Source organism: Lepisma saccharinum, chromosome 19, assembly GCF_977018435.1.
Source record: "Lepisma saccharinum chromosome 19, izLepSacc3.1, whole genome shotgun sequence".
NCBI classification, from domain to species: Eukaryota; Metazoa; Arthropoda; class Insecta; order Zygentoma; family Lepismatidae; genus Lepisma; species Lepisma saccharinum.
This window is the reverse complement of record NC_139247.1, coordinates 33,896,883-33,919,384: the sequence shown is the minus strand read 5'-3', so window position 1 is coordinate 33,919,384 and position 22,502 is coordinate 33,896,883. Positions and strand designations below refer to the sequence as shown.

At 36.3% G+C, this 22,502-nt stretch overlaps 1 protein-coding gene across 2 annotated transcripts in view; it reads left to right on the top strand.

The window, feature by feature from the left end:
* The window catches only part of LOC146002825 (calsenilin-like), a 222,820-nt gene extending 201,001 nt beyond the window's left edge, over positions 1–21,819 (top strand). For both annotated transcript variants that reach the window (XM_083140790.1, XM_083140789.1), the window contains exon 6: positions 16,623–21,819. In XM_083140790.1, the coding sequence (XP_082996916.1) occupies positions 16,623–16,670 (48 nt within the window). In that variant the 3' untranslated portion in view covers positions 16,671–21,819. The remainder of the gene's footprint in view (positions 1–16,622) is intronic.
* Positions 21,820–22,502: the final 683 nt, after the last annotated feature.

Genomic DNA, 22,502 nt, shown 5'->3' with positions numbered 1-22,502 from the left:
AATTTCCGGAGAAGGGCAGGGGTGGGAGTGAGGTTAAACTTTGTTGTTGTAACAACACCACAATTTGAACTGAAAATTTGAGTGAACAATGAATTGAAAGATCCCCTCTTGTTGTTTAATGTCAGTTAACTCACATGTCAGCAATCAGAATTAGCTTTCTTGTATTAGTGCCTCAAACAACTTCAGTACTGTTGTTTTCCATTTTCCTACTTCTTGTTACATATCACATGATGATGTCTGTGATAATAAGTCATGTTTTTTTTTCCTTTCGCAACTACTCTGAGGACAGAGTACTCTATGTAAGTTGGATGTCGCTGTTATTTCTGTGGATTTTGTGAAGTCTCCATTTTTTTCTGTTGGTCAGAAATAAATCAGATACAATTTTAAATTGACTTATCTTCTGCACTAAAGTTTTAGTAACATTTCTATTGGAAAAGTGTATTCAGTAGTGGGCTACATGAAAAAAAAAGTGCATCGTTCGGTATAATTCACATCGAGTCAATGTCGTTTCATCATTTTGAGACCCAAGTTGTCTTTTCATGTGGATTTTCATTGAGTAACTCATGGTGAGTAAATGAAGTCCTAGTGCCATGCTCAAATACCTCTCTCACACAAGGCTCACAACTATTTCTTTCTAGTAGACCCAAATACAACAACAATTTTTAACTCTGCCAGGATCATTTACATCAATGGTGAGAGCATTGACCATTTGATTAAGTGAGGGTACTTGATGACTTTGTTACAAGGAATATTGACCCCCCTTAATCATAGACGTTTGCAGATTATTTCCACGGAGAGACATGCCCATGGGGCATATTACCCCGATAATAGTGTTACCCCCCTCAAAAAACACCACTTGAATTTGAAATTATCACATTAATATAAATTACTATGACTAAAATCAAATTATACGTGTGAAATATATACTTTTAGGTTGATATTAGATTTCTAAGGGGGAGGTGTGTCCATCCTTGCCCCCTCTTCCAGACATCCATGTGCCTCCTATATTATTGTACTTTCATCTAGAAATTTAGTGGAGAGTAATCTTATTGCCGTTATTAAACGATATTATACTCTTCAAGAAAGTTAAGTATTTTTAAGATGATTAAAGTTCTAAGCAACTACAAGGGGAGGGGGTGCAGTGGCGAAACCACAGGGATGCAATGGGGATTGCCCATCCACAACCTTGAACGGAAATCAATTCTAAGGGGACAAGTGGAGCAAACATTTGAGGTAAAAGATAGCAAGACTAGGAGAATCTAAGAGTAGCAGGACAAAAGGATACTAAAGATGGAATTAGTTTTCGCGTCTTTCTTGCATCATTTCTTCCAGATGGCCAAGAGCACCTGCAGGGGACGCAGAGGGGCAATTCCCCCATCAATATAAAATGTTATACAAATAAAAATACATTTCGTAAAATTCTCTCCTTTTCTTACAGACTTGTCAAATTCAGAGCCATAGCTAGGGGGTGGCGGGAGTTGGCCCTGGGCACCGAACGATCTTAATGGAAAAAATTGTGAAAGAGGATGGCATGGTGCCCCATGAATTTTTTTGTGCCATATTAAATCAATATTGTATTCAGTTTGCAAAAAATTGGATCTAAAAATTATATATATATATATACAGGGTGTTTCTAAAGGTCGTTTACAACGCTTGGGAGGTGATTCCTCACACGAAAACAAGCAAAAAGTCTAAGTTCCATTTTTACGACTGAGGCTTCGTTTCCGAGATAGGAGCCTCGCAAAAGGTGACAAAGTGAACGTCACACCTAACTGGGACGAATACTATCACAGATAGAGAGGCGGTTCCAAGGGAATCATAAAGGAATCGTATGTGCTCAGTCCGGAAGTCACTATGAAAAGTTCACTGCACGCATGCGCAATGGAGTCCTCAAAGGAATTGGGGATTTCCAGCAACAACAATGCATGGAAAAGGTATGTAACGCAGCAAGAACGACCGTGACAATGAGAAATGCGTTCAAGACAACACATCCCGACCTCAAACATCAAAACATGACCACCGAACACAAAATCCGAAAAGTTGAGCACGGTTGCATACCCCAATTACACGCGAGGAATGAACGAATCATGTCATGTGGCATACGAGAGACAGGAGGAGGGAAAGAAAAACACAATATCAGATGATTGCGACAACGTGTATTTTTACACGCGACAACTACATAATATCCCCCCCCCCCCACACACACACAACAAACAACAAATGCTACAATATGTTACGCACAGACAGTCCGTGTCACTGTACACCAACTGAAGATGTCACTTTCACCACACAAAGGGGGTGGGGAGCAATACCAAAAGTGTTCGCACGCGATCATTGTGACGTAAAAGAGACCAGTTTTGGAAGCGCTGCACAGGCAAGTCTGGCTCTCGTAGTCTACGTTTGACCTTCATGACTGCTGTTCCCGCGAGAGGAGCTCGAAGGGTTGGTTCTCTCCGGCAGTCGTCCCAATCGTGTTGCAGGTGCTGGGATATGATCAGCAGTTCGCTCTAGGTTGTCATACGCATTGAAGAGTACTAGTATGTTGCATTGAAAGAAGTTGACGTGGTGGAGTGGGCAAGTCAAGTATCGCAACAATTGGTCTGTGGTGTTCGTACGGTGATACGGCCAATTTGTGCAGTGTGCCAGTGTTAAACAAAAACAATACTTTGCAGTTCCAGCTCCCTATTACACAGATGGCTGCGTTTACGACCCAGCAGCTAGCAGACATGCATCTCATGTATGGGGAGGCACGTGGTAATAGCCGTGAGGCAAGGCGTCTTTATGGAGAACGCTTTCCACATAGACGTTTACCGTCTCACACCTTCTTTCAGGTAGTGGACAGTCGACTGCGTGAAACAGGGTCAGTGTTACCACCGCGACAAGAAGTTGGAAGACCCCGAAGTGTACGCACACATCAGTTTGCAGAAGATGTGTTAACAGCGGTCGCAGAACATCCTGGCACCAGTACGCGAGTGCTCGCTCGGGCACGAAACACGTCTCATGTGAATGTTTGGCGAGTGTTGTCAGATGAAGGAATGCACCCTTTTAAACTGCAGAAAGTACAAGAACTGTTACCTCGTGACTTTCGCCCTCGTATGGAGTTTTGCCAATGGTTGTTGCATCAGCTGGACACAAACCCTCACTTCGGGGCAAACGTATTGTGGACAGATGAAGCCATTTTCACCAGGATGGATGTCTTCAATAGTAGAAACAGTCATGTATGGGACTTTGACAACCCACATGCACTTTTTGTGGCCCATCACCAGCACAGGTTTTCAGTGAATGTGTGGTGCGGGATAGTACATGATCATTTAATTGGACCATACATTCTCCCTGTTCGCCTGAATGGTCGCACGTATCATGCATTTCTTAGTGAGGTTCTGCCTGAACTGTTGTGAGACCGTACCTTTGGCACTGCGGCAAGAAATGTGGTACCAACACGATGGTGCACCAGCTCATTTCGATCGTAATGTACGACATTTCCTGCATGACGTGTTTCGCAATAGGTTCATTGGTAGGGATGAGCCTGTGCCTTGGCCACCGAGGTCGCCAGATCTCAACCCTCTCAATTTTTTCTTCTGGGGAGAAATGAAAACCCTCGTATACGACACACCTGTCACATCAGCTGAGGACCTCGTTGCTCGCATCAACGTCGCCGCCGCGACGGTAGCAGATACACCTGGCTTGTTTGCTCGTACTCGACAATCCTTGATTCGTCGCTGTCATCTCTGCGTAGAAGTAAACGGCAGACATTTTGAAAACCGTCTGTGATTATTGCCCTCGGCAAATACCAGTGAGAACACTTATGGTATTGCTCCCCACCCCCTTTGTGTGGTGAAAGTGACATCTTCAGTTGGTGTACAGTGACACGGACTGTCTGTGCGTAACATATTGTAGCATTTGTTGTTTGTTGTGTGTGTGTGGGGGGGGGGATATTACGCAGTTGTCGCGTGTAAAAATACACGTTGTCGCAATCATCTGATATTGTGTTTTTCTTTCCCTCCTCCTGTCTCTCGTATGCCACATGACATGATTCGTTCATTCCTCGCGTGTAACTGGGGTATGCAACCGTGCTCAACTTTTCGGATTTTGTGTTCGGTGGTCATGTTTTGATGTTTGAGGTCGGGATGTGTTGTCTTGAACGCATTTCTCATTGTCACGGTCGTTCTTGCTGCGTTACATACCTTTTCCATGCATTGTTGTTGCTGGAAATCCCCAATTCCTTTGAGGCCTCCATTGTGCATGCGTGCAGTGAACTTTTCATAGTGACTTCCGGACTGAGCACATACGATTCCTTTATGATTCCCTTGGAACCGCCTCTCTATCTGTGATAGTATTCGTCCCAGTTAAGTGTGACGTTCACTTTGTCACCTTTTGCGAGGCTCCTATCTCGGAAACGAAGCCTCTGTCGTAAAAATGGAACTTAGACTTTTTGCTTGTTTTCGTGTGAGGAATCACCTCCCAAGCGTTGTAAACGACCTTTAGAAACACCCTGTATATATATATATATATATATATATATATATATATATATATATATATATATATATATATATATATATTCATTCATTCATTGTTTTCTGCCTAATTGGCAGGTTTTTCACTGCAATCTCCAGCTTTCCCTGTTCTCTGCCTTACGCTTCGTAATAGCATACGACCCAGTTAATTTAGTATCATCCATAAGCTGATATCTCTTTCTTCCACGGACTTTTCTTCCTTCAACCATTCCCTCCAAGGCATCTCTTAGCAGGCAGTTTCTTCTTAGACAGTGTCCTAACCAGTTTCTTTTCCTCTTCTTGATGGTCTCCAGTATAGATCTTTTTTCACAAACTCTTTTCAGTACGGCTTCGTTTCTTACCTTGTCTGTCCATTTTACACGCTCCATTTTTCACCATGTCCACATTTCAAAAGCTTCGAGTCGTTTCTCTTCATTTCTTCTCAACGTCCAGGTTTCTGCACCATATAGTGCTACACTCCACACAAAACATTTCACTAATCTCTTCCTTAGACCTATGTCCATGGGTCCACAAAAAACATTTTTTCTTCTATTGAAAGCTTCTTTTGCTATTGCGATTCTCATTTTCACTTCTTGGTTGCAGCTCATGTCACTGCTTATAGTGCATCCGAGGTACTTGAAGCTATCCACTTGCTGGATTCTTACACTGTTTGCTCTCACATTAATATTCCTTGTTTTCCGTCCTATAACCATTGCCTTTGTCTTCTTTACATTAATCTTCATTCCATACTGCTCACATCTGCTGTTTAACTCTTCTAACATACTATTTATGGTTATTTCATCCTCAGCGAATAATGCCATGTCATCAGCAAATCTTATGCAGTTTATTCTTCTTCCTCCCAATTTGACACCTCCTGTGCCCTGGAAACAAGTTTTCACTATATCTTCTAAATAGATATTAAACAAAGTAGGCGATAGGCAGCATCCTTGTCGTACTCCTCTTCCAATTTCACAGCCTTCTGTCATTTCGTCTCCTGTTCTCACTTTAACTCGTTGATTCATGTATAAGTTGCTTAGAAGTCTTCTCTCTTTCCAATCTACGCCAATTTTCTTCAGAATTTCTAAAAGTTTAATCCAATTCACTCTATCAAAGGCTTTCTCCAGGTCTACAAATACTACAAACACATCCTTTCCTTTCTCTAAATATCTTTCCCCAATGGTCCTCAGTAAACCAATTGCATCCCTTGTACCTCTTCCTTTCCTGAAACCAAACTGTTCTTCCCCTAACTCGCCACTGACCTTCGAGTATAGGCGTCTGTTCAGAATTCTTAGAAGAATTTTTGCCGAGTGAGATATCAAGCTGATTGTCCTGTACTCAGAAAATTTTCTGGCATTGCTTTTCTTCTGCAGAGGTACCAAAACAGTCTCCGTGAAATCTTGTGGCCAATCCCCTTTCTCATAGATTTCATTGCATAAGTGCAGTATTTCTCTTTTTCCATCTCCCAGGCATTTGATAAGTTCAACAGGAATTTCATCAGTGCCAGTTGCTTTCCCATTCCTCATTTCTTTGAGTGCTTGCTCAAATTCTTCATTCAGGATATAGTATCCTTTCTCATCATCAGGCACGTCGTCTTCATTTTCTACATTCAGACTGTCTGGGCGATTCTCTTTCTGGTAGAGCTCTTCAACGTTCTTTCCCCACACATTCGATATTCCTTTCTTGTCTGTGATTTCACATCCTTCCTCGTCTTCTATCATCCACATTGTTTTCCATTTCTTCTTTTGGAAGCCCAAGCAGTTTACTTCACGATACATCAAGTCATACCTTCCTCTTTTTTCCAGTTCTTCAATTTCTTCACATTTTTGTTTCATCCATTGTTCTATTGCCCTGTCAGTTTCTCTTCTTAGCTGGTTATTCAGTATCTTGTAATTATGTCTTCCCTCTTCTGTATTTACATTCTTCCATTTTCTCCGTTCCTCCATTTTTTCCAGCATACTTTCAGTAATCCATGGTTTCTTTGCACTTTTCCTTTCCCTGTAGCCTATTGTTTCATCCACTGCCTTCTGTAAGCAGCTTTTTATTCCATCCCACATCTCATCCTTATTGTTACAACTAGCTTTAAACTTATTATAGTTTCCTTGGAAATGTTCTGCAAATTTTTGTCTTTCGTCTTCTTCCCTTAGCTTCTCTAAGTGGGGTTTCTTGCTCACCTGGTTTTGAGTTATCTTCTTCAATGTAAGATTGATTTCTCCTATTAGCAAGATGTGGTCTGAATTAATGTCAGCTCCTGGCAATGTCTTCGCATTTTTCAAACAATTTCGAAATCTTTCTTGTACCAGTATGTAATCTATCTGGTATCTTTTACAATCTCTTGGACATATCCAGGTGTACCTCCTTCTCTTATGTTGCTGGAACAGTGTGTTTCCAACAATTAGGGAGTTTCTTTTACAGAAATTTACCAGGCTTTCCCCTCTCTCATTTCTCTCGCCTAATCCATATCTTCCTACTGTACTTCCATCCTGCCTTTCTCCTACTACAGCATTCCAATCACCTATTACGATAATGCACGATCCCTTTCTCTCTTTTTCCATCAATTCCTCTATCTTTTCATAGTTTTCCTCCACTTCTTCTTCTGACAACCCACTATGTGGCATATACACTTGAATTAACACTAAGTCTTTCTTCTTTCCTTGAAGTTTCACCATTATAATCCTGTCATCCACATAACGCACTGCTATAACTTTATGTTTCACACGTGGTCCTAGCACTATTCCCACACCACGATTTCCTTGTTGATCACCTCCAGAATAAAACATCTTGAACTCATCACTCACTATTTCACCATTCTGTTCCCACCTCACTTCTGATATTCCCATAACATCTACTTTGTTTCTTCTCATTTCTTCCTTTAAGTTTTCTAGCTTTCCCGACTGTAACAGGGTTCTGACATTCCACGTTCCAATCCTTAATCTTACCTTCTGTTTGCTTCTCTTTTCCCCATCAGTGTCCTTTGTCATAACGTGTCCTTCCCAGACATCCCCCTCCCGGACATCCGAATGGGGGGCTAGTTTACGTCCGGAATATTTTGCCTTGGAATGACTCATCATGATTGCAGTTTTTCTAGGGAAAAGATATATGCGGTAGCTTCCCGTTGCTTTCCGCACACCACTCTCTCTTTCGCATCTTGAAAGATCCCAGGGGGCCCCAACGAGGAGGTGAGGAGAGTGGATTTGACTAAATGAGCCCTCCGGACTTCACCGAAATTCACTGCACCAAACGTATGGTGTTTGGATATAGGTTGCCTATCAGTTCCATCAGGGTTTTTGACTCAAGGTCGAGAAATCCCATTTAGCCTTTGCCCCCCATATATATATATATATATATATATATATATATATATATATATATATATACAGGAATAGGGTTAGAAATGGTGCCAGAAGGGCGGATAAATACAAATAATGAAGGAGACAGTAAACACTTACCACACGAATAGAAATAATTCAATATTTCGCGATCTGAGTCGCATTTTCAAGAAGGTAGATAAAAGATCGACGACACTGTGAGTAGAGGCACAGAATACTGACCGTAGCGTCTCTACGGTCAGTGTTGCCAGAAACAGTTGAAAGGAAACACGAAATACTTTAGCCAGTGTTTACTGTCTCCTTCATTATTTGTATATATATATATATATATATATATATATATATATATATATATACACACACACACACACACATTATATGCAATGAAACTTGAACAGTGAGATAAAATGAGGTTTAAATCTTTCCCGACTGAACTTTCATCAAGGCTTTTGTCCCCCCCCCCCCTTCCTATCAGAGGGTATGCACATGCCTGTGACCATAAGCCATTTCTGAAGCCCTGTCCCCAGTTCCAAAAACAGTATTTTTACATGCCTGTGCATGATGTAGGTATGTATATAGCTTAGTTGTTTTAAAAAATGCATAAAGCAGAGAAAAATACCAAAGAGTCATGTACCAAAATATTTGGCCACATTGAGCACAAACACAGAATCCTGGCTGAGCTATCCAACAAAGTAAAAAATATCTCTAATTTTGTCATCCATTTATTTTGGAGAGATTCATATACAGATACTATTTCCCTAGCACACACACATATCAATAATAAAAAGAAACAAGTGGGATGGCAGTATAGAGCATATTTTTGGGAACATATGTTAAACACATGTTAATTTCCTGATTGTTGTAACTGATAGGGAATATAGGGTGGCTAGATAGCTATCGAATTCCCATCCACCCCTCTGCCATCATAATTGCTTATGTACATTACAGTAGTCTGAATATTCTTTTTCTCTAAGGGCCCCATATAGTTTACATGCAGGGGTCACAGAAAACAGTGATATGCCACTGAGTATATGGAGTAAAATGATTATCAGCATGCCTACATGGAGCTGTACAAACAGGAGCCAATAGAGATTAATATACTTACCTGATCGAAGGTTATTATTTCCTTTTCTACACAATTCAAAGTAGAAACAACAGTCAACCTAATAAGCACCTCATTTCTGAATAATGTTCATTGATATGATTACTATGTGAAATTATATGTATCTATGTAATAACTTTTCATTCATTTGACTATACCTGTCAATTGCTGTGACATAGTTTGGCCTCACCAAACCTTGATACTCTTCTACCCAATAGTTGGCACCATGTGCACCAAATTTTGAGAAATACAGGGGGTATACACCATGGGCGGTTATTCCATAGAATGAAAGTAGAAGTATTAACTGTGTTTATGTGGTCAATTTATTTCTACAGTTTCATTCAAACTATTCTTATGTAGTCGTCTACCTACTTCTAAGGACTGTTGTAAAAACCGAGAGACGGGTGTCCTCATCGTGGTCCTACTAGGTAGCCAGCAGACGACCATCAGTGTCCATGTCGCTCACCCTCCGCAAAGGGAAAGGGAGCATTCGGCATTCTTCGTAGATCTTCGGCTCTGTCTTCGGCATATAGAACGCATGACCACCACTCATTCCAGCCTCACAGTTTCTTTTGAACTAAATCCGCATAAAAAATATATTTTGCAATGTTTATTTCTTCATTTACAGCGAATTTTGTGTTGTCAGTTATTCCAGTAAATTTCATGTGCGTTATTTCTGGAATTTGTATGAAACAAATAGATTTAAAAATCATACTTAACAGTTGACCAAATCAGCGTGGTTTAATTGACTCGAAGGGAATGAATCCACACAGAACTCATTCCGGGTCTTGCGACTTTTTTTAATGGTGCAGGGGAGAGAGTAGGTGGGTGCTGGAAACACTCTTCATCCAGGGCTTGAAATCAAGAAGTTTTGAAGAGAAGAGAGGGGTAATTTCTGGTGGTAGATCAATGTTGGATTTAGACTCTACCGGGTATAATAAAGAAAAAAAATGAGTTCGACATTTTAATCCAGACCAATGTGGAATAATAGGTGGTTGCAGAAGAGCATTAAAACTCTACTGTTTTCTTTGGGTACTTAGACAGGCTAATCGAGGCAGGACCTAACGTTTAAAGTGGGATCCAAACCTCTATGTGACTTCACCAGGTATCGAACTCTGCATCCCTTCATTACAAGGCGAGAACGTTACCACTCTCACATCAGGGAGGATCTATTTTCAAATGAAAAGGGTGCGGAAGCAGTTCAGGTTTCGATGACATGAACAATTTACTTAAACATCACAGCGTCATTGGCAAACTCAATTCCGTGCTAAAAAATCTCCTGATAACATTTGCAACTACGAGAATAAATTTGCAAGATCTACAGCAAAACTGCTGATAATGAATCAAAAATAGAAATTAAAGTTTTTACAAATAGTTCATAAAAAAATGAAAAAAAGTTTTCCTGAAAACACTTTCAATTCTTGAAATTGAGCTATAATTAACATTTGATATGGCTCGTCACAGAAGTGAACTAAGTGTTACTTATTCTTCAGATTAAATATCTCGATGGGAGTGCGAAAACCTTTGTTTTACTTGAAGGAAAGCTTTTTTGAATTGTTCAAGTTAAGTTCGTTAGTCTGAACAATTCCCATGTCTAGTGCTAGTGCTGAACAGTATTTTCATCATTTCACCGAATTCACAGTTAATGTAGAAATACCCAAGGACAGTAATTGAGAAGAAACTGCTAAAACTGAAGTGAAAATGCAGAAGATGAATTCTACAATTTAGTGATAAAAGAATTCATAAAGGAGGCATTAATAATAATAATAATAATAATAATAATAATAATAATAATAATAATAATAATGTTTTTTAAAATTTCTTATGACATGTGCTTCCCTTGCTGTAAAAGTCACAGACCGCCCCTGGTATACACATTTTAAAAGATATTATCTATATATTACTTTTCGAAGTTGAATTGAGTTAGGGTAGCAATGTGTAGGTTCACCATGCGACATGCAGGACAGTGAAAGAAAATTACAGGAACACGGTCGTCATTCAAGGAGTGCAAGACCATTTGAAATGTTGTTTGCCTGTTGCATTTTTATGCAGGCATTCATTTCGATAACACCATCTTTTGAGAGAACACCATACTACACATTGCTACCCTGATTCAATTCAACTTCGAAAAGTAATACATAGATAATATCTCATAAAGTGTATACACATTTTTTTTGGTGGGCTCAAACATTTGAGTTATAAGTTCATATAAAATCTCATAAATCCTCTTTTCCATGTATTGTGATATTAATGCCCACCAACAAAACATTCGGACTTACTTTTTTAAACAATCTGCCATGTATTGTTTTCAAAAGCACTCCACCACCAATCACAAGAACAAATAATAATAATAACAACAACAATAACAACAACACAACACATTATTTAGTGGGCTTGGTTCCCATGGGTTCATATTAGTTGGCACCACTGAATGACACAGGCCAATTTAATTTCCTTTCAACTTCTTTCTCAAGCAAATTTAAATGTTTTGGGCTATTTATTGCTAGTAATGTTACACAAATATGCTGTTTAAAATATTTGTAAGTCTGTTGCCTCTTTTGTAAGAGAAGACAAAAGGTAAATAGAAAATATCCAACAAGAAGATACATTACTTGGTTCCATCTACCCTAATGTGAATTTTGATCGATTAGTTTCTTTACTGAAGGAATGAGAAGCTGACTCATACTGCTCACTTGTCCAATAAGTTCAACTTCCTGATCATTTAATGAAATCCTGTCTAGATCGCCTTCAACCTCATGACATGAACTTATCATTTGCCCAATGCATGATCAATACCATGCTCTGGTTGATTTATTGATTCTTAGAACTTGTGTTCTCTGCTAGTTTTTGATGCCTAGTCAGAGTCTCGTCTAATAATAATATTATTGGAAGGATCCTGTCACTGATTGATCCACATATCCCTAAGAGCCCTCCCCTCCCACCTAAAGTTTTTATAATACCCCATTTTATTTTAATTTTAGCTCTAATTTTTCACCTACAACCTTTGAAATTGGTGCAAAATTCTGGTACCCGTGAAAGCATGTAGAAAAGGAGTAAATAGAAGTTATCGATTCTTCACCCCTGTTTTTCTATGGAGGATGGAAGGGTAAATAAAGACACCAGAGTTGCATTTGTCATTTCTGCTCAAAACCTACGGAAAGCAGTCACAATCCCGTGACTTTCATATTATAAGCAGCCGAATTATTCTCCAATTGTAGTACAGAAAACTCAACACCCTTTCCTATACTCTGTCCCAGGAATCTGTAGAGCAAATCCACACATAATGGTAGAGAAGGGGAGATAGTGAGTGGCCATAGTGAAGTTGTATGCACAGCTGTAAACTGATGGTAACTCAGTTCCCCTCAAACAAGTTCATTGGTCGAGCCCTCTCGAGTCACTATGTGCACAGAGACTCATTTTCATTTGCTTGCTAGAGAGATTCCCAGGACATAGTATAGTTGAGAGCAAGGAAAGGTCCAGAAAGTGTTATCAAAGGGGGCATGGGCTCCAGCGATCTGAATATTCTTTTTATTTCAATTGGTACATTAGACTGGGAATAGCTCATCACATTATTTTCTTAACCTGGTAGCATATATACACACACACACACTACATCAGGATGCAAGGGTGCATGTTGGGTAAATATTAGCGACAAGAAAAGTTGCTTCTTAAATCTGAATAATAATGGTTTTAAACCATGTAAATCAATTAAACATTTACTGTATCTCAGAATTGATAAAAAATTAGATAAAAATACAGTAAGACATGTATTTTCTGCCAGGTTGCATGGATGCATGCTGGAAAAATATTAATCACAAGTAAAAATACTTCTTAAGTCGAAATTATAATTGAAGACAAAAATTGCTAAACACTGTAAGTGCCACAGTAATTCAAACACAAGTTTCCACGTTAAACTATGAAATGTTCCATGCTTTATAATGTGGTAAACTTGAAATGTGTCTGGTAGCCCTCTAAGTAGTTCAAAGGGCATGTCAAGAGGTCACTAGTGTGAACGTTCTTACAGGCTGATGTGCGGAACGATGCAATTTCACAACACTTTTGCTTTTGGCACTTACAACGTTTACCACTTTTAGTCCTCAATTGTTTTAAACCATCTAAATAAAAATGTATTTATTAAGTAAATTAATTTTATTAAGTTTGAACATGTTTGTTGTACTACGACTGAACCTCGCCATTCGCATGTGTGTGGAGGAATTTACTCAGGCACCATTCTATGGACCTGGGAGTGTAACTAATAAAGTCTCATAGTCTACTTAAGGTCCTGATATTCACAAGATTAGTGGAAAGGTACTTAGAAGGGTGGCTTCAAGCACTCATTGGGAACGATAAAAAAATATATTTCAAAATCACTTGCGTAAAATTTACCTATAAGCAGGTTCTGAAGGGTTCAATTTCCACTGGACCTGAAGAATTAAATTTCTGATGAATAAATTCATAAATCATCATCTTAATATTGAACAATTAAATTAATTTTAACAATTAAATGTTCATATTGTGTGTATTTTAATTTTTTTTTGTCGGTCAATCTAACTTCCTCATTTGAGAAAATTAGGAACTGTACCCATACTTCTTCCACATTACGTGTTTTCATAAGATTTTAATTTCATATATTAGCCTACGTCTAATTTATTTTCAATTTTTATTTGGATTTTTGTTCATTCCAAAATACATTGCACAATTTGCAGCTAAGGTAATTTATTCATCACACATTTTATTCAATGCCCCCTATTGCTTTAGACAATGTGATTGTTCTGATGCAGAAGGGATGTCAACCTCTGTGTATTGGTGACTTTATTTCGATTGATTACCATCACTTTGTTGATGAAAAATTCGCCTACTATTACTTTTGCCATCAGCTGTATGTACCCAGTGTAAACTTACTTTTCTAAGATGCCCTACTTTTCCCATGCACTCCCCCAAGAATGTATTTAGGGAGTCTTGACCCCCTCTTCTTCCCCACCAAAACACTAACCAAGTTCAAAACTTAACAGCCAAATACTTGTTGCTGTTGTAGAACATGAAGTTGATATATTTCCACAGAACCTAACAGAGGTAAGGCTTACATTGTGATTTGCGTTTACAGTTCCTGTGAAAATGTACTACTACTATCAACAATACAAATGAAAATAATGATCAGGGACTTTTGCTTTTCATCACCTGGACCTAACAATCCTTTTGTTATCTTTGCACATTAATTTCTTTGGTTTGACACCTGTTTTACACAAATATTAGTGTTATTATAACATAAAAATATGTAATTATAATATAACACTAATTATTATAATCATATTATTATTATTACATGTGAGACACTTGGTTTGAAATATTGTTCTATATATGTGCCTGCCCTCACCATGTATCTGTGATTGATTCACAGGGCCTCTAACATTAACACACAGTACTAACCATACATCACAGATACATCTAATGGATGTCTTCTGGATATTCATGCCAATATTCTGCATATCCAGAGCATATCCAGGAAATATCCAGTAGACATCCATTATATATCCACTGAATTTACCGATGTGTCCATCCATAGGATATCCTGGAAGGACATGTTTTGGACATTTTTGTGAATTTTTTTGTTTGTGTTTTGGAGATTCTGTGGAATATTTTTGTTCATGCTTTGGAGATTGTGTGGATCATTTTTGGGCTTCTTTTGGACATTCTATGGACTATTTTGGACATTTTGTGAATCACTTTTTGACATGTATTGGACATTCTATGGATGATATTTTGACATGTTTCGGATATCAGTGTGATTTGGTTATGTGATCAGGACTTTATCTGGAGGTTTTTATTTCATTGTGTGATGGATATATTCTGGACTAAAATTGGACCTAATCTGGACATTATCCTGATATTTTTCACACATACTATGTGTGCGAAAAGAACATTCCTGGACTAGATTTACACTAGATTTACACATAAGGAGTATGAGGAATACCATAAAAAAGATATGCAAAGTGCTTAGGAAAGCGGGCATTAAAACTTACAGGAAGGGAGGACGAAGCATCTTAACAATAGCAAAGAATGCAAACAAGAAAAGGAAGAGGAAGGGATTATATATGAAGTGAAATGTAAAGAATGTTAGAGTGTGTACATAGGAGAAACAAAAAAGAGGATGAAAGACAGGTTGAAAGAATATAGGGATGATTTACGACTTAAGAGGGAGAGAAAAATGCGATATTTAAGCACAGGAGAGAAACAGGACATGACATAGAGTGGGATGAGGCTAAGCAGATAGGAATGGAGAAGGGAGAAGTAGTGAGAAAATGAAAGGAGGCCAAGGAAATAGAAAAGAAAGGGGAAGGAGACACAATGAACTGGAATGGGGGACTGAAGATAAACAAAGAATGGAAAAAGGTGTTAGAAAGAGTGGAAAGGACAAAGAGCGAAGGAGGAGAAAAGAAGGAAGAGGAATGAAGAAAGAAAGGATAAGGAACAAGAGCATGAGATAAGGAGTTCAACCAGGTTCCAAATGAAAGGAAATGTTTATCAAAATTGCCTGTCAGGTGAAACAACAGTTGATAGGAGAAGGCCACCTGCTGGAACTCCTGGAAAGGAAAGTTCCAGATAAACAACTTTCTAATTATCTTGTGTCTGGAGGGGTTATTTTTGTGTATATATATCTTCCTGTTTTGTACCTTGTATTTGGTACAGAGTCTGAAAAAGACATTGCTAGAAGGTTGAAACGTAACGTTTAGTTTATGTTTTAAAATAAAATAAATTCTGCCTTGGTCTGCATATTGAGTTTTTGGTTATCATGGAAATGAGGCTTAATGGTATTAAAATTATCATCCTTTGCTGTTTCCTGCCTCTGGCTGGGATGGCATAAAAGTCAAGCCTCTCCATTTTTACCTGGTCTTCACCACTCCTCTCTTTCCATGGTGTTCCAATCTTGTCCTCTTCTCCTAACACTCTCCACTATCTGCTCTTTCCACCAACATCTTGGTCTCCTTTTGGCCTTATACCCACTCCGTGTGCATGGTAAGCTCTTACTGGTAGTCTTTCTGCATCCATCCTCTTCATGTGTCCGAACCATTTCATCTGTGCCAGATCTATCTTGTCCTGAAGCTTCACCACACACACTGTCTGTCGGATCTCCTCATTCCTTATTCTATTCCTTCTAGTCTTCCCCAATATACTCCTTAAAAATTTCATCTCCACTGCCTGCATCTTTCTTTTGTCTCTCTCTGTCATTGTCCAAGTCTCTGCTCCATACATAATTATCGGCACATAGTATGTGTTATATATTATCTTCTTGCATTTCATAGGTACATCCCTGTTCCATATTAACCTTCGAACGCTTTGAATATAGTCCACCACCCATTTGTCATCTTCTGTTGACCTCCTCATCTATTCTTCCACTTCTATCAGTTATGCTTCCTAGATATTTGAAGCTCTCCACTACCCTCAACTCTTCTGTGTCCACCTTTATCCTTGGTACATTTTTGGCTCTGGCTCTGTTTCTTGTTGTTATTAGCACCTCACTCTTTTCTGCACTGAATTTCATTCTTGTTCTTCTGATTTCCTCATTCCAACTATCAAGCTGTCTCTGTACTTCTTCTTCCCTATTCAAAAAGCAATGACTGCTAAGTACTGGAAACAACAAATGCATGCATTTTGGAAACTGTGCTATTGTATCCTGATATATTTAATTATTTCTTTCAGAATGAAGACATACGAAGCTCGTTTGCTGTTTTTGATGACCTTTGGTAACTAATCACATTCATAATTGACTGGATAAGACGGGTTTAGCTAAACAAGGTCACTACAAGGTAGCAACTTGTTCGGCTGCAATATGAGAGTGTGGGGAAATTTTATTTTTATCAACACTTGGGGAGGTTGTTGAGATGAGCAGTATTTTGTATACCTGCAACTAGTGTCTGGTATGTGAGCTTAGAAATCTAGAAGAGCAGATCTCACTGGTTGCGCATGGCTTTTAAGGCACAGTTGAACTGAGGTTAAATTTATTACCTGTTACACAATTTTTGGCTGAACTGATGATGCGTAGAAAATATCCGGAGCAGTGCAGTCAGTAGCTGTGATCTGTAATAATTATGAATCTTACATATGAAATGGTGCTGGCAGTGCGCATGAACAGAATTTCAGAAGGTTTTTTATCTTACTATGATTATTACTATGTTTCATCATTTATATGTTGTCAACGTTTGCCTGTACATGGTTCTGTACAAAAATTTACTTTGTTGAAATTTTTTTAAGTATAAAGGGATTGATCTAATTTTTCACTGTGTCTAAGTTGTGTGTTTTGTGTATAGAAGTGTGTATTATTATTATTAATTATTGATGATTTGGTAACAGTTGATAAATTCACAATAAATAAGTATCTAATTCTAAAATCTGTTTTTGTAATCCTACGTGGTACATGATTCTAAATGCTATCTTGAACATACCAGTCAATAATTTAGAATCCATACTAAAAAGTTGGCTGAGCCAACACTACTTTGAACTGATACCGATGCTCTTACTGATTCCAACTTATACTGATATCGATACTTGAAAATTATATAAGAATTAAAAGTTGTTCAAAATATTGATTATTCCACTTCAATTATAAGTATCAATTTTCCAGAGTTTTGCTATAATTTTTTAAAAATTACATCAGAATATAAAAATACCTGTTATGCAATTACCAATTATAGTTTTTTTTACATAATAGTAGTGCAAAATAAATGGAAACTTCGAATTTTGCATAAGATCCAGGAGAATTAGACAACACAGAAGCATCACAATGAATTTTTGTGGACCCCTTGAACTACTTACTTCTGTTTCCATCACTTTCACCTATGTCTGAAGATGTAGACATGAAAATTTAAAAGACCTATTCATAACTTTGATTGTTGTCAGCAGATGTTCTGATGATATAAAATTTCATTAATTAGTAAAATTAAATAAAGTTTTACAACTCGTATCAACATTTAGGTATATGTTGTTACAGCTCAGTTGAAGATTGATAAAAAAAAAAGATATACTTCCTTATTAGGACAATACACTTTTCTTCACATCAGCAGAACTACTCTTCTGAAAAGGATGTGATATGTGATTGGTTTGTAGCTGACTGAGTGTAGCAGCTTTCAGTGTTGACATCCTTCACTGATTTGTTAACTCTACTCAGATCTATACTAAATGGAATTCCAGACATTTAGTGCAAACTAGATTCTAATGTTTGTGTTGTGGTTGTTTTTCAATCTTTCTTTTAATAATTTGTTTCCCTTTGAATGTTGTGATAGATGTTCAATGTACTGAACTGAAAGTTGAATTGAATGTAGAATAGAAAAGTTGATTTAAAATAAGATATTAGTAGTTATATGACTAAATGGTATACTAGACAACTTGGAATGGTTGTGAATTTGAAAATTCAAACAAGAAATGTGAGTGATAAGAGTATTTGATGCAATGGTTTCTATTGCAAAGCAGCATGTTGGGTAATTGTGTATTTAACAAAATTTTAATGCAATATTGATTTCTCTTTTCTAATATATAAAATTAAAATCTTGACGATTTAAGCAGAAGAAACATTAAAGTTATGGTTTCAAAGTAACTATACATTATTCCATATGTTTTAATCATTCCAAGCAAATAGAAAAATTATACCTTTAACTGACAACTGATTCTACTTGTACTTTATTAAATTGGTCCATTCTCTGACATTCTTATATTAAACAAATTAATTGAAATATACATTACCAAATACTTAAGATTTTGTTTATAACATTGCTTTCTTTTTTGTTGAAGCATAGTAATAAATGCAAAAATAAATAACTAATAATAACTAAGACCAGACAAGAAAATTTTAAACAGTGTTTTATATCAATTATATAATGTTTGAAATTGGGAAGGGTGGCTGCTTAAGTTTGGCACTCCCTCTCCACCTAGCAACAGGTGCTGTCTAAATAAAATAATTTATCATTGCATTTACATTCCTAGAGGTTTCTTTCCTTGACTCATGTCTTTTTATAAGCCTATTCCTCATGGAATTTAACCTGACAATATCTTGTGTTGACATTGATATGGTAGAAAGTGAGTGAAAATCAGTTGATTAAATATCCCCATATTAAGTACTAGGGCTTGGATCAATCAATTAGTATTAATTGATAATGACATATGAGTAAATAGATCCAATATTTTTGTAAACAGTAGACATGGGCCATGTTAATTGGTACTGTACATGTATCTACCAATCTAATATATCTACAATTGAGTGAAGAAGTGTGCCATTTGGATATTCATATATGAACATAAAATTTGGTTTTGTGAATCATATTTCTAAAAACACAGAGTTGGTTCCCAAAGCAAAATGCATTGTAGTCACCAAATTCATACATTAATTAGGGAGGATGCTCAAGGAATATTTTAAATTACTGGGGATGAGAAAGATTAATTGTTACAGATCAGTGTCAGCCTATATAGGCATTACAAAAAAATTACTGTAATTTGCCAACCTGGCTTGTAATGAGTGCAAACTTCTAACATTTCATTATTTTTTTTACATGAATATGGCAGTATAATTCAGGCACCCTGCTTTGGTGTAGTAAATTTATTATTATACTGTTTCATTCTCTAAGGTAAAACTTATTACAATCAGGCAGTATATACATGAATTAATAGGGAAGATAATTATTGAAGTTCTTCCAGGAGCATTTCTAATTTTGTATTCAATATGTAGAAAATTAGTTAAATGTAAATTTTATGTTGGCATTGGGCTGGTACCAGTAAATATTCCATATCAGCCCATCCTTAATTGTATTATATTTTAATTTTTTTAAAAAAAATAAAGAAATGTGAAACTTATTTAAAGTGCAAGAATACATTTTGTAAAGAAAGGTTTTTAATATAAGAATTGGACAGAACCCATAAGAATAAATATAACGTTATTCTTAGAAAAATATTTTTTTAAAAAATATTAGATATAAATAATTTGAAATAGTTATTCAATTGATAAAATTATCAGAAAATACAAACATAATATTTGGGGGGAAAATAATGTAGAAAGAATGTGCCTTGACAGATTCTTGTGTTCCATATGTTTGCTTCAAAATTTTTAATTTTTACCTAATATTCATTACCTAATGAAACCACTAAAATGTAACTTGATGAAAACCATGAAAATAATTATACATAATATTCCATTTGCCTCCCAGAGCCATCGTTATTCTCATATATAAATGGAAAAAGATATACTCTATAACACTACCACTATACACCATAAAAGCTAAACTTATTTTTCTTTAAAATGCTAATGTTTAGTATTCTTAATGTGTGATGTTGCTAGATAATTTTGAAATAATAAAATTTGAATTTAAAAGGTTTTGTAAACAGGTATAGTTGCCGACGCTAATCAATATTTTGCAAATTACACAATCAAAAGGTTAAATATATTAACATATTTCAGGTTGTTTGTACAGTCATCAACACTTCTTTGTTGTAATGATGCTGTTGACTTTTGTTCGGTCTGTAACTATGCAACTTACTTTTGATTCTGACTACAAACACACTTTATATATGAACTAAATTTACTTCAAGTTCTCAGAACCTTCTTTCAAAAATTATATTAAAATTTCTACTATTAATTATGCATATCCACGTTCTTGTCTGGAGCTTTTGAATAATTTTATGTAAAAAGTGTGTAGCTATGATATAAGGAACTCCATATCAGTAAATTATATTTTATCTTTCTGCATATCAAATATCTTTTTCTTTCCTCTTTTAAGGATTATGTCCCTTATGCTCTTACAAAGTTTTGAAAAAAAAATATAAGTATGCATCGATGTGAATTTTTTTTTTTGTAAAACTTGTAAAAAATGACTGGATCTTGTTTTAGAAGAAGGGAATAAAGAATATGTGAAGAATATATAAGTAAGGCAGCAGAATTTTTAAAAACACTGTCTTAGAAATTAAGTACAAAAGTAATGCCAAGAACTTAGACTATTGCCCATTTCCCTTTCTTGCCCTGATTTTCCAACTAGCATTACACTTTGTGTGTTATACATTCATGGTCATATACCCTCGACATATACAAATCAAAAGTAACATATCGTACATTTATTGCAAGTATTTTCTCTCTTTCAAGTGTATTTTCATAACAATTGCATTAGAGTCAGTTAAGTGAACTCTATCTCTATGTATCTGGTGTTGTGTTTGTGTTTCTTGTACTGTGTGTTTCATAGTTTATTAGTTCCTGTCTGTATCATGTGCCAAATTCACCTATTTATGAAACGACCTGTATTACTGTAGTCTGCTACTGCTCCGGAAGATAAAATGGATGAATGAAAAACCACTAAAAAAAGCTGAGACAATCGTGCAAACATTACTGATATACTTTCAAAGTAAACAAGAAGCATTTAAAACCAATGGTCCAATTATTGAATCCTTGAAAAATAAATTAATGTTCAGCCAAATATTTCATTACCTGCAAGCATGGTGTGCTCTTTAGTTTTGCTGACAAGATTCGAAGTATTTTCATTCCTAAACAGTTGTATACTTTGTACATGAAATCAACGGTCTTTTGTTGTTCTTACCACCAATGATTGAGAGCACACAATCACTAATGTTACTTAGATGTAGATAAGTCTTGTCAGAAGGACTTAGAATATTTTAATCAACAAGGGAAAATGAAAATTATTTTGGAGCCAGTTGCCTGCACTGATAGTGCCAATCTCCTCACAATTTGCTTTGGTGGTATTACACAAGCACAGCGTGAGATGTTTTCTTATGGACATTGATGAAATACTTCCTTCCAGCATTTGAACATCACAGTAATTTACATTCTGATGAGACATTATACTTAATTATGTACATAAAATGTTAAATATATATATAAATACAAATATATATATATATATGAATAAATAATTGTTCAATATTCTGTGTTTTTATTTAGAATTATATCACCTTGTGCACAAAATTGTTACTTTGATGTAGATCTTCATTTTATTGGACTTACTTGTATTGTTACATTGTAGAAAATTTCACAAAATTTTACTAATTTTCTTTGATTTAAGGTTCATTTGTTTTATTAAAACCATTCTCTGAAGTAACGGTATGGCTTATTTTCAAATCAGAAATATAGTTTATTTCCCAAAGAACAATTATCACGTACACATTAATTCTAATTCAGGAAAATTGACAAATAAAAAAAATTGACACTCATGTCAATCAACACTTCAGCACAATCAAGTATTATTTTTATATTTGTAAAGCAAGTAAGAAGCATTTAAAACAATGGTCCAATTGTTGAATCCTTCAAAAATAAATTACAAAATTAAATTGACCTGCAGCTGTTATGTATTTTTCTGAAACAAAATACCTTTTTTAGTTATTATTTCAATAACATTGAAACTCAGTTAATCATTTGTTGACTATATGATGTAACCTTAACAGTTCTGAGAGGAAATAGTTGTTGTAATCCTAAGAATAAATAAATAAGAACCCATACACGGCTTATGGGGAGCTGATTGGCTGGGTGAACAAACCATGCATGTAAAATTTAGTGTGCATGTAGTGTATTCACAGAAGAAATTAAACTGGTCT